Below are 13,414 nucleotides of genomic sequence, written 5' to 3' on the forward strand. Positions count from 1 at the left end.
TTAGTAATTATCACGAATTACAAAAAAACTTGATCTTAAGCGCGATCAAGGCGGGAATTCAATGTCAACTTCAGCGTTCAATTTTACAGTGACGCGCGAGCGCGATATGTCACTTTCGATACAAGCGAATCTTCTCGCTCGCACTTAAAACAAAGGTATGTGCGGGAATAGGAGAGGATAAAGGAATTAGTGTAGTGCCAATCCTTAGAAAATTAACGTTTCGTACCACGCTAAATTATTTATTTGAACAAACTATTACTAATAATAATTATACAATGATAAACAAAAATGTAATGTTATATGGCGCAACCATTCCCCCCCGCCTTGAAGGGACGCCTTCAAAGTAAAAATAGAAACTTAAAATAAACTAAACCTTAACCTAGAACTCGTATTAACTAAAACTAATGTCTAGGTAAGGGGCACAGACGTACAACCGGATGCAAATAAGAGCCGGTTGCAGTTTTTTACACGAACAACTCGAATTACGCCGTCAGAAGCCGGAAAGACCTCTTCAATAACCCCTAAAGGCCAATGAAGTGGTGGCGCGTTTTCAGTACGTACAATCACAACAGTTCCGACAGTAATCTGATTGATGGGCGTATTCCATTTTTCGCGAGATTGTAATGTGTGCAGGTACTCCGCTCTCCATCGCTTCCAGAACGTTTGCACTAATCTGTCTAATAATGCGTGGCGTGAAATCAAAGAACTGTCAGCTATTTCTGCGGCGGGCAAATATTTCAACGGAGTAAAATTTAAAATATGTGCGAGTGTTAATAATTTTGCGAAACGACAGACATAAACTACGCAGCGAAGAAGCTTGGACCAAGAAGAAAAGCGATTTGCCAGAGCGATGAAAACAGATTCTTCTGGCGGTGTACGAGTAACAAAGGAGAGTTTCTTCTCCTCAGGCGGGTCCATAACAGCAGAAGGATTGAAAGCGGTAACTGGCCATTCCGAAAAGGTGGATTTAGCCCACTGCGGGCCGCTGAACCATAGGGGGTGGTGAATTATTTGGGCAGGAGTAAGCCCTCGCGATAGACAGTCGGCTGGATTGTCCGAACCAGACACGTGATAAAAATTATGCGGTGAAAGCAGAGATTGAATTTTAGAAACTCTATTTGCGACAAAAGTATCCAACCTGTGGGGAGATGCGTGGATCCAACATAAAGCCACTGTTGAATCAGAAAATGCGTGTATTGCATTAATTGGATAGCGGTTATTAACAGCGGTAACAATATTATTAATTAAATTAGCGAGCAAAAGCGCTGCGCAAAGTTCGAGTCGGGCCAACGACACGACCTTGCGGGGTGCAACCTTAGATTTTGCACTTATAAGATGCACAGTACTCACACCATCAGTCTCGACGTGGAAGTACACAACAGCACCATAAGCCTTTTCACTAGCGTCTGCGAAGCCAATGATGTTCACCACACTGCGTTTTGTGATGTCAACATGGCGCGGTAATTTAATTTGATCTAGACTGGGGAGCTCATCCCTGAAACGTGACCATTGTCTGACGATAACTTCAGGGGGGGCGTCGTCCCAATCGCAGTTGCATAACCATAACTCTTTGACAAGAAGTTTGGCAAATAATATAACGGGTGCTACGAAACCCATTACATCCCACAATCTTGCGACACAAGATAAAATGGTGCGTTTTGTACACTTTTCAGCGGGCGTGCAAATTTTTAAACTAAATAAATCAGAGCTGGGAGACCAGCACAGACCCAGAATTTTATGCGTATCAGACACATCGAATTCTACGACTGATGAAAGTCGATGTGTTGACGGAATGGAATTTAAAACTACTTGCGAGTTGCTCGTCCATTTGACAAGATCAAATTGTCCGACCTTCATGAGTGAGATGATCTCAGCAGCTGTGACGATAGCCTCATCTTCACTATCTAGACAATATACTAAATCATCCATGTACAGACCGGTGTGAACCGCTTCCTTAGCTTTTGGGAACGATTCGCCTTCGTCGGTGGCTAACTGCTTAATAGTACGCAGTGCAAGAAACGGACTCGATTTGAGTCCAAAACAAACGCGATTAAACTGATAAACCTGGAGAGGTTCGTCAGGCGAAAATCTATACAATATGCGTTGAAATCTGCGGTCACTCTCTCTAATACGAATGCAAAGAAACATTTGCCTAATATCGGCAGAGAGAGCTACTGAAAATAATCTGAAGTTAACTATAATATCAAATAAATTGCGTTGTAAATTCTGTCCATTATAAAGAAGATCGTTGAGAGATACGGACGTGCTAGTTTTAGCGCTAGCATTGAGTACGACGCGCAATTTAGACGTGAGTTTATCTTTTCGAATAACTCCATGGTGCGGTATTATATACGAAGGAGCATTACTATCATCATTAACGGGTGCGGGTGAAATATAACTCTTATCTAAATACTCCGTAATGACGTCATCATAGGCTTGCTTGAGTTCAGGCGAAGCCTGCATTTTGCGTTCGAGACAAAAGAAACATTTCTCGGCTAATCGACGCGAGTCGCCAAGAGAATGTGCATTACCCTTGAAGGGAAGCGCGACGGTATAACGACCGTCGTCCTCGCGAGTGGTAGTGCCAGCATAAATAGCTTCACACTCCTTGTCGTCCGGGCTGAGAATCGGTGTAACATTCACCTCTTCCATTTCCCAGAATCTACATAGAACGGATTCCATCGTGGGTTCGGTAACACAACAATGCGCGGTGGTAGTGTAATTACAATTATCTAACATATTAGACACGGAAGTATCGGTATTTGATCTAGCGGGAGCTGAACCTACAATAACAAAGCCTAATACGGTCTCAATAGCATACGGCGAGACGTATGCGGGTTGACCTTTAACCTTACGGGACAATATTAAATGCGGGAAAATTGAGGCACCGATTAACATGTCAATGTTCCCAGGAGTAGCGTAACTATCATCGGCTAAAGGCAAATTTTTAAAATTTGAAAATAATGAAATATCGACACTAACAGTCGGTAAACGTTCGGTTATTTTATCTACAACTAAGGATTCCATATCAAATTTAATATTACGATTAAACCGTGAAAAGAATTTTATATGTACAGAACCCTGTGTGGCCTTTGTTGTCCCTCCTATACCTTTAATCGAAAAGGTTGTATTCTGTATACATTGCAATCCCAAGCGATTACAACAATCCCTAGTTACAAAATTACTTTGAGAAGCACTGTCCAATAATGCTCTAATATAATGTTCGTTACCGTCTCTATCGATCATTAAAACACGAGCGGTGGCTAACAATACGGTAGTAGGTACGCGAGGCATATTTTTATTAACATTGTCTGATAACGTGCATAATACTACGTCTTCCGATGCGCGGGATACGACGGGTGTCGGCGGGGGTGAGTGCGGGGCGCGGTCCGTGCAAGGAGCCGGTCGGCCGCCGCCGCCGCCACCAACAGCGGGCTGCGTGTGCGACGAGTGCGACGATAGATCCACTGCGCGTGACGTAGTCGCTGTGACCAAACTACCACTGAGTATGTTCGCGGTGGAGGTGGCATTACTATGCTCAAAGTGGAGCATAGTATGATGTTTTGAGTCACATTTGTGACATCGACTATTTGAGTTACAATTAAATACACGGTGATTTTTACTTAGACAATTAATACAGTAAGAATTAGATTTAACAAATCGGAAACGATCATTAGGCGTTAAATTTCGAAAACCTGGACATTTATATAAATGTTCATGTTGTATGTTACACAATGAGCACTTAGGCTGCGGATTAGCGGTTGTAGTATAAGAGTATGTAGATTTATGTTGCATAACTTTCGATGCCGCATCCATACGACGACCGACAACTTTCTTAGTAACTTCTTGGTTGCTTGAAGAAGTGCGTTGCAATATTTTAATGTGATCGCGCACAAATGACACTAATGTATCGAAAGATGGGATGTCGGATCCCCGTTTATCTAGTTCGAAAGCGCGGGCGGTTTCGGAATCTAATTTCTTTAACGCTGTATACAAAAATATAAAATCCGAAAGATTATTAATTTTTAAGTTATTTAACGCGGATACTGAAGTTGCGAATTTATCGAGAAATTGTTCTAAATTATTTATATTTGATGAATGAAAGGGCTTCATTTCGAATATTTGATCTAGGTATGATGATGCGAGCAATCTCTTATCTTCATACTTACTAATTAAAGCATCTAAAATGACCTTATAATTTTCAGAACAAGGGTTTATACCGGCAAATACAGAACGAGCTTTACCTGTCAGTTTACCCATCAAATAATGTAATTTTTCCGAATCTGACAATCTAGGATTGTCATGAACTATGCTTTTGTAAGCTGTATAGAATAAAGACCAGGATCTCAGATCTCCTGAGTATTCCGGAATTGGTAGGGGGGCAGACGAGGCCTGTCCTCATCCCTATTATGCTGATGATGTTTGACATCAGGCGGTACCTCTAGCGATCTTGCGGCTCGTTTTATACGGCAATACAAATCATCAAATGCCATGAGCGGTTGATAATTAATAACATATTTAGGATTCAATTTAGATTCTAAAGTATTTATTTTATCTAACATAGTTTCGAAATCCGAGCGTAATTTGTCAACTGTTTCGATCTCACACAAGAATGTTTCTCTTTCATATTCACTAGAAAGATTATGAGTCCTATCTGTAATACTTTGTATGCGAGAAAACATTAAATCCTTTTTAGCGAGTAACAGGGGTAACTGATTGACATCCGACATGATGAACAACCTATAAATACAAAAACTTGTTTGTACTAATAAATATATAAGAAAGCGGTGCGGTGGAGAACAGATAAATACCTACACAAGTTACGTGCGGTGCGGTGCGGTGCGGTGCGGTGCAATGCGGTGCGATGCGGGCAACGAGAGCCGGCAGTACACAATGTACTTACAATTAAAATACGAAATAATAAACCACAACGTACTCGTGATAGGAATCTGTCAAATATTTATATTAAACAAAGCGATGTCTGTTTATTACAGCGTAAGCAATGTCTTGTTTATTACAGCGAACTAAATTCCAAGTCTATGCCGCTAACCTATTCAATAGTAGACCGGTAGATAGCGATAATATTAAGCTATAATATCGTATGCGTCTCAGCCTATCCTAAGGGGGCCTGAGGATATCAATATGTAGGTAGATAGACTACCTACAATGGCGCGAAAGTAATTGATAACTACGAATATAAATGCGGTGACTACAAAAATAAAGTTGTTTTACCTATAGTTAGGTTAAAACAATGCGGGAGTATTACAACAAATCGTAAATACCTACTATTACTTACGATGCGAAATTGAGTTGACACGGAATTTGATATGAATCTATCAGGTAGTTGTACCTACATGTACCTACGAGATTCTAGAAACATCGATATAACGAAATAAAGAAAATGAGGTAGTAAAATACAAATTAATTGTATGCGTTTGTACGAAATATACATAGAAATAAAATATCTAGTGTGGTTTAACCAAATAATTACAATATCCGGCTCGAAGGACCACTAAAATAATGGCGGCGCGGGTGAAATAAATATTGTTTGATTTTGATTTAAGTGGACTGTATCTAAATAATCTGACGGGTACGTGGATTGACACGATACACTGTTAGGTTGGTGATTGAGAACTGCTTGTGAGGATGGAACACAAAGAAAGACAGTTCTGGTAAGGAAGGAGGCACAGTACCTTTGAATTGTAGGTTGCAGTGCGGCGGCTATCGGTGTCTCCAGGTCCCAGCTACTTGCTTCACAACAATGGCACAAACACAATGGTCTTAAACACACTAGAGCGATGCGGTGGATTAAAATGTTTAGTAATTATCACGAATTACAAAAAACTTGATCTTAAGCGCGATCAAGGCGGGAATTCAATGTCAACTTCAGCGTTCAATTTAACAGTGACGCGCGAGCGCGATATGTCACTTTCGATACAAGCGAATCTTCTCGCTCGCACTTAAAACAAAGGTATGTGCGGGAATAGGAGAGGATAAAGGAATTAGTGTAGTGCCAATCCTTAGAAAATTAACGTTTCGTACCACGCTAAATTATTTATTTGAACAAACTATTACTAATAATAATTATACAATGATAAACAAAAATGTAATGTTATATGGCGCAACCAGTTAGTAAGTAAGTTAGTAAGTTCGTAGTAAATTAGATTTTTGTCCTCAATCTGATGAACCTAACAAACTATCAGTATTAGTAACAAAACAAAATTTTCAGAATGGGCTACAAAGGGAATTCTTAAAAGTAGAAATATATTATTTGATTTATATGATCAAAAAAAATACCGTTTCGATAGTACATTCGTAAATTATGTAAAAAGATACTCAAAAACTTTTAAAAAGGTATTTAATGTAGCAAAGTCTAATTATCTAAATAAAAAAATTAATGAATCCAAGGATAAGATTAGGTACAGTGTGGAATATTATTAATAAAGAAACTGGCAAAGTTAAAAGTCCATATAATGATTTTACGTTAAATTATAATGATAAACTAGTAACGTCCACAAAAGAAATAGTCAATATTTTTGAAAAATTTTTCGCTAATATTCCAACTGATATTACGTCCTCTTTGGACTCTTCTCCAAGTACAGCTAAATCATTCCTTATTGACAATGTTGCTTCGTGTCCGGTTACATTTAAATTTACATTTATTGACATTGCTACAATTACGAAAACATTTAAACAATTAAATTAAAAAATAAACTGAAGACCATTGGGGCATGTTTGTTAAAGTTATTAACACCGCTATAGATGTTATTGCTCCATATTTAGTAACTATCTTCAATAAATGTATTTTTGACGGTGTTTTTCCCTATTTAATGAAACATAGCAAAATAAATCCACTTTTTAAGTTAGGGGATAAAACTGAAGTAGGTAATTATAGGCCCATTTCTATCTTACCAGTACTAAGTAAAGTGTTTGAAAAAATTATGCTCAATCAAATGCTTCAACACTTTAAAATAAATAGACTGCTTCACAGTCGGCAATTTGGTTTCACAACCGGTAAATCAACTACTGACGCTGGTGTAGCTTTAATAAAACACATTTTGACTGTTGGAGACAGGATGCTATCGGTGTATTCTGTGATCTCTCAAAAGCATTTGATTGCGTTGATCATGAAACACTCTTACTCAAATTAGAACATTACGGTATTAGATATGAAGCACTATGCATGATGAAATCCTATCTAAATAATAGAATGCAAGTTGTTGAAATAAATGGTGTAAAGTCTGAGGGAACTAGTATTAAAATGGGTGTTCCTCAGGGCTCTATTCTAGGTCCTTTCTTATTTTTAGTTTACATAAACAATCTTCCTTATATGGTAGAAAATATAGCTGACATAGTTCTGTTTGCTGATGATACTTCATTAGTATTCAAAGTCAATCGACATATTGATGATATGGACGAAGTAAATGGTTCTCTCTCTTATGTTTTAACATGGTTTACGGCTAATAATATGCTACTAAATGCAAATAAAACTAAATGTATCAAATTTACTCTCCCCAATGTAAGGCCGGTAGATTCAAAAATCGTATTGGACAATAAATCTATTAATTTTGTTGACGATACTGTATTTCTAGGTATCACATTAGATTCCAAGTTGCAATGGGGTGCTCATATTACTAAATTGGCGAGTCGACTTACTTCTGCCTTATAGCCTGCTTATGCGGTAAGAAGAATTAGACAATTAACAGACGTGGCAACGGCTAAACTTGTCTATTTTAGCTATTTCCATAGCATTATGTCGTATGGTATTTTGTTATGGGGCAAAGCAGCTGATATAAATACAATATTTACTTTACAAAAGAGGGCCATTCGCTCCATTTATGGTATGGGTTCCAGGGAGTCATTGCGAGAGTGTTTTAAGGAATCAAATATCCTCACCGTTACTTCTCAATACATTTATGAAAATATCATCTATGCCAGAAGGAATATAGACAGTTTCAAAAGAGTTAGTGATTGCACTAATAAAAGCTTACGTAACAATAACAAACTGATTTTACCTAAATGTCGTTTGGCTAAAGTTAGTAATTCGTTTTATGGCAATTGCGTAAGGTTTTACAATAAAATACCAGTCTGTTATAAATCTGCCAGAAAAAAGATTTAAATGTCAAATAAAACAGTTCCTTTGCAAAAAAGCTTACTATAAAATTGAAGAATTCGTTAACGATAATAATGTTTTTTATAGAAAAACTTTAAATCTATAGCACTGACAATATTATCTGATTACATTAATAATGAGTGTGTAGCGACTTCTATGTTGATTATCGCATGCCTCTTACTTGTTATACTGTAATTATTTATATAAAAAAAAACATCTATTAAAAAGAGCAACACACAAGTTTCTTGCTCATTCTTCTTGTGATGAATCTGCATTCCGAATGAGTGGTAGAATCAAAATATGACTATTCAAAAGTGCTTGTAATGAGTTTATTTGAATAAAGATTATTTCTATTTCTATTAAATTAAAACATTGTTTCTTCATATTGTGCCTAAGTAGTCGCAATCTTATTCTTGTTGTTGATTCCATCCGGTCGTTTCCTATCCCATTACCTAAGAGTAATCATTGCAAATCATCGCCCCATTTAGTAAAATTCTGCTAAAAATCGTCCAAAATTACTAAAAAATATACAATTTCATCGTTCAATACTCACCAGGTCGTCTGCTTCAGAAACTTCTGTTGTCTTAAAGTGCTAGTGATCACCTTCACGTACCTGTAGGTCGTTTCTCAGGATCACCAAGTTGTTCTGAAATCAGTAATTTAGTCTGAAAATTTTCAAAAAATTTACAAATTTCGGTTTCAGCCATCGTTCTTTCATACTATCTTCAGTTATCACCCTAGACTAACCAGTCCTAAAGTTAATACTTGGAATAATCCTAACATTATTACGAATTCAGATCAGGTCCTCTGTTACTTAGTACTAGAGTTAAATCGTTCATTATATATTTCATACAGAAATTAGTTAGTCATCTCTGTTAGCGTACAATTGCGTTCCGTTTTATCAGAAATTTGAAATGATCAAAAATAATATTACTTCAAAGAAAATTGTATCAAATAAAAATATTTTTATATGTATTTATTTATGTATTTATAACTATTTTATTAATATGTAATATTTATTAACATGGTAATACATTTAAAATCAGTATTATATTTTAAAAGTACACGGAGAACAGGAACGTATCTTGTATTTTTATCACTTCGTTTCAAATCATAACATCGCGCCATTACTGCATATAATGAAAAACAAAAGTTTTTTAGCAATTTTTTCAATAATTATAAAGTATATAAATATTTAAAATTATGAGCTTACAAAAGAAAAGGAGTGCAAATTGGACACCAGAAGAAAAAGTTAGTACTTATAAACTATAAAATTCAGTCAATTGAGTTTTAATACAGTGTATGGCGAAATAATGGTGACTATTTTAAATGTTTTAGGTAATATTACGCGAAATTATTTCAGCATCGGCGTATATAATAGAGGACAAATCAACAAAAACGTCGGCAAATATTTTAAAGTCCAAGAAGTGGAAAAAAACAACAAATAAGTACGTATTTATATTTGTATTATTATTTTTATTTTTGTATCATTTGCTTTAAATATTATAGTTAACTAGGTGTGCCCGCGGTTTCACCCTCTTTAAATTTCAATATAAAATATATCCTATGTGTTATTCTGATGCATAAGCTATATTACTGTAAAATTTCATCAAAATCCGTTCAAAAGTTTTTGCGTGAAAGAGTAACAAACATCCATACTTACAAACTTTCTTGTTCAAAATATTATTAATATATGTCTGTAATATTTCTAGATTCAATGAAATTACTGGTAACAGTAGATTGGACAATGAATTAAAAATGGTCTGGAAAAGATTAAAATTATTGGCCAAAGCTAACATATCCAACTTCAAGCGACAGCAGTCACAAACTGGTGGTGGAGAAAAGCCACAGTCACCATCCCAAGAAGACTTGGATATTATGGCCATTGCACCACTAGACTTTGTGGTGGAAATAAACACCTATGACAGTGATGCTGTGACTGCTATGGTATGTATCTACTATATAATGATTATTCTGAATCAAAGGTCATAAATTTATGAGGTAAATCAAATTTCATCACACTAAAATGCTGAAGATTTTTGTATGAAAAATTATACATATTGTTTTTTTTTATTATCATATCACACAAAATAGTAGTGGTAAATAACAATATTGATGTTGACAATATACCACTTGGTTGTAGGAGGACAATCAAATTCAGCAGAATGAAGTCAGTGGTCATAGTTCAAATCATATCGATTTGAACTCAGACACTGAGCCAATACTCAAAACTGTGGAAGAACAAGGTAAATATACTATCAAAACTAGCAAAATATACACATTTATATTTAGCTTAGCTATATCATTATCAGTCTCAGTGTAAGCGCGATCCGATGTGCACGTATTATAATTATTTTATTTAATATCGTAATTGCTCAGCGCGGCATAAGCCGTGCTAGTCGAAGTTCCAGCCATGTGTGACAAACTTGTGGCCAACGAACTCCTTGCGTTCCTGCAGCAGAAGCTGGACGTAATGGACGAAGTAAGTGCAGTCCAGATCTGTGTGTCCAACTTCAGCCAGGACGACATCGCGATAGCGAAGGCTCTGCTCTTCGAGTCCCTAAATAAGACTGATCAGATGGTGTCTCGTAGACGTGACGGGACACAAAAGCGTACAGGACATTATAACGCTGCTGAAGGAGACCGATCCAGACGACGTGCCGACTTTTGTGGCGAAGTATTTAAACAAACTTCCTCCAGTCACATTTGATCACGTCGATGTTACCAGCCTACTCAAGGATATCGTGTCCTTAAAAAAGAGTTTGGCAGATGTGACGCTACGTTTCAATGCGTCAGAGCACATAATTAGTGAGTTGCGCAAGGAAGTGGACAGTTTGCGCGACTCGCGAAAAGAAACTAGGTCACTTGACGCTACGAACATTAACACGCGCCGTGGGGCATGCCGCGATGCGTTCACGGCGAAGTCAGCGGTTTCAGCGTCGACACTGACGTCACCAGATGTGGTGTCACCGCCGGCCGCCGCGCCCCCCGTGCTCCCCGCCCGCAGCTCGCGAGCGCCGATACCGCTGCATGTGGAAGCAGCGCTAACAAAATCCTCGGTGCAACCACAGCGTCGAGATTTTGCCGCCGTCGTCGCTAGCAAACCGGCTGCTTCAGTACAGCGGCGTGTGCCAAAAACGGCACTGAACATTGACTCTACGTGTGCTGCCACTGGTAACCGCGACGATGATGGCTTCGTCGTGGTACAAAAGAAGAGGCGCACAAACAGGGTCAATAGGAATCATTGTGGCACTGCACTCACTGGGCCCAACTTTCTGCTGCGTGCTGCTACACCGACCACGACAATGTACATGTCCCGTCTACATTACGCCACTAAGGAGCAGGACATTGTCGATTATATTCGTACCAAGAGTAACCTGACATTGAGGGTAACGCAGCTGAAGTCGAGTCACAACGCGAGTTTCAAAGCGTTTGTGGCCCTGGTCCCCACCGACTTGCTGCCCACCTTCATGAAAGAGGACAACTGGCCGAAAGGAGTGGTGTATCGGCGCTACCGTGGCAGTTTGCCGTCTTCAGTGCCGTGATCACACAGACAATATCGTTGTATTGGTTTTTAAATATTATATTATATGTATGTTAGTCTATAAGGTATTTATAATATGGGCCTAGTTGCCTGAAATAAATGAATAAATAAATAAAAAATATATAGCTATATAAATGTGTATGTTTGGCTTTCTGATTAACTAATCTTCATTCAATTTGACATACATATAAGTATTTGTCATAGAGGGTAATATCTCTCTCTTTAATTTATAGTACTATGAAATAAAACATGCTATGTAGCTTGTATCACTTTATGTCAAGAACATATTTTACATTAATACACTTTATTAATAAACTAGCTGTTCCCGCGACTTCGTCCGCATGGAATTAAAATTTATTTTTCTAAAATAAAAGTAGCCTATGTTTTATATGATATTTTAGAATAATATGCAGTCTATATTTTATATTTAATATTTATTTGGAAACTTATAAACTTACACAATGACAGATAATTAACATTTTTAGATTAATCAACATCACACATTGACATTGACATTGACTTTGACATACTTCACCTTCCCCTTTAGCTTACAGATCTAACACCCTTCTAGGCTTAGTAATTCTACCATATCTAGTAGTTACACTTAGTGGTACTTGATTCCTACAGGTTGTTACAGGTCTAGGTGAAATGGGAACATTTAGATTTATATCAGATTCCTGTGGGTTAATTATCTAACTTCGTTCGCAACGATTTTCGTATGTAACGTAGTGAAAATGACGTCATCTGTCAATAATGCGATTATATTGACGCCATTTGACGCTGTCAACTAGCATTGCAATATAATCGCAACTTTACATATCGATAAAAATTATTTCTATCGAATGTCGATTTAGTAACCTCGTTGCAACGTCACGTAATCGCTATTTTGCCGAAATGACAGCGTGGAATTGAAACGGTTTTTACATTATGAGAAACAATTTAGAAGGTGTTTCTTTTGGTTACAATCTTTAAAATATCAGCATTAGCAGCATTATTTATCTTGTTTTGGTATTACATATATTTTTATTATATTAAATATTACGTAGAAAGTCGTGAAAAGGTTTTAAATTTATTAAAATGGGAAAATTGTCACGACTCACAACATGACATCAGTGTTGCCAATTCGATATTTTATTTTTGTCCCAAATCACATAGAATAAAAAATGTTGTATTAACTAGAGTAAATGTTTAAATATAAAATTAGGGTTGATTATGATATTAATATAATTAAAAAACTATTTCAATGAATACGGTGCTCTGTGATTTGTTTAAAGTAAATAAATTTATTTGTTTAACGTTTTTACAATTATGTACAAATTTAAAAAGATGTGCCCATATCATTTTAAATTTATATGGATACCTACGTACTTACCTAGGTATCTATAGCAGAAAAGAAAATTTAATTTATAGGTTAGATTAATATTATTAATGATTATAAATAGTTTGTATAAAATATGCTTTTATATTCAAAATTATTAACCTTATTTTTTCATTAGAATAGAATAGACTTTCTTTATTTTATTTTATTAAATGTCTATTAATAAAATTAAAATAAAAGAACAAGTGAACGCTGCAGTATATTTTGTAATTTTTGAACGCAATAAAAATTGTTTCAATTCAACCAACTAGTATATTAACCCAATAATTTAAAAATGTATCCCTCTAAAGGTATAAGCTATCTAATGTACTGACTTTTTAAATTGGTCGGATTAACAATATTCCGCTGCAACTTCGACTTTCTTTAGTAGTGTTTTATC

The 13,414-nt window shown here is 36.5% G+C and overlaps 1 protein-coding gene across 1 annotated transcript; it reads right to left on the reverse strand.

Annotated features, from left to right (window-relative positions):
- Positions 1-431: 431 nt before the first annotated feature.
- LOC131841490 (uncharacterized) lies at positions 432-3,552 on the reverse strand (the record flags this gene model as incomplete). Its single annotated transcript, XM_059189811.1, has 2 exons — positions 3,186-3,552; positions 432-2,933 (listed from the first exon to the last, which is right to left on the reverse strand). Coding segments are annotated over exons 1-2 (2,869 nt in total), but the record flags the coding sequence as incomplete, so codon positions are not given.
- Between the last annotated feature and the right edge of the window lie 9,862 nt (positions 3,553-13,414).

This window comes from Achroia grisella, unplaced genomic scaffold (assembly GCF_030625045.1).
Source record: "Achroia grisella isolate CSIRO2021 unplaced genomic scaffold, CSIRO_AGI_Agris_v1 utg17594, whole genome shotgun sequence".
NCBI lineage: Eukaryota > Metazoa > Arthropoda > Insecta > Lepidoptera > Pyralidae > Achroia > Achroia grisella.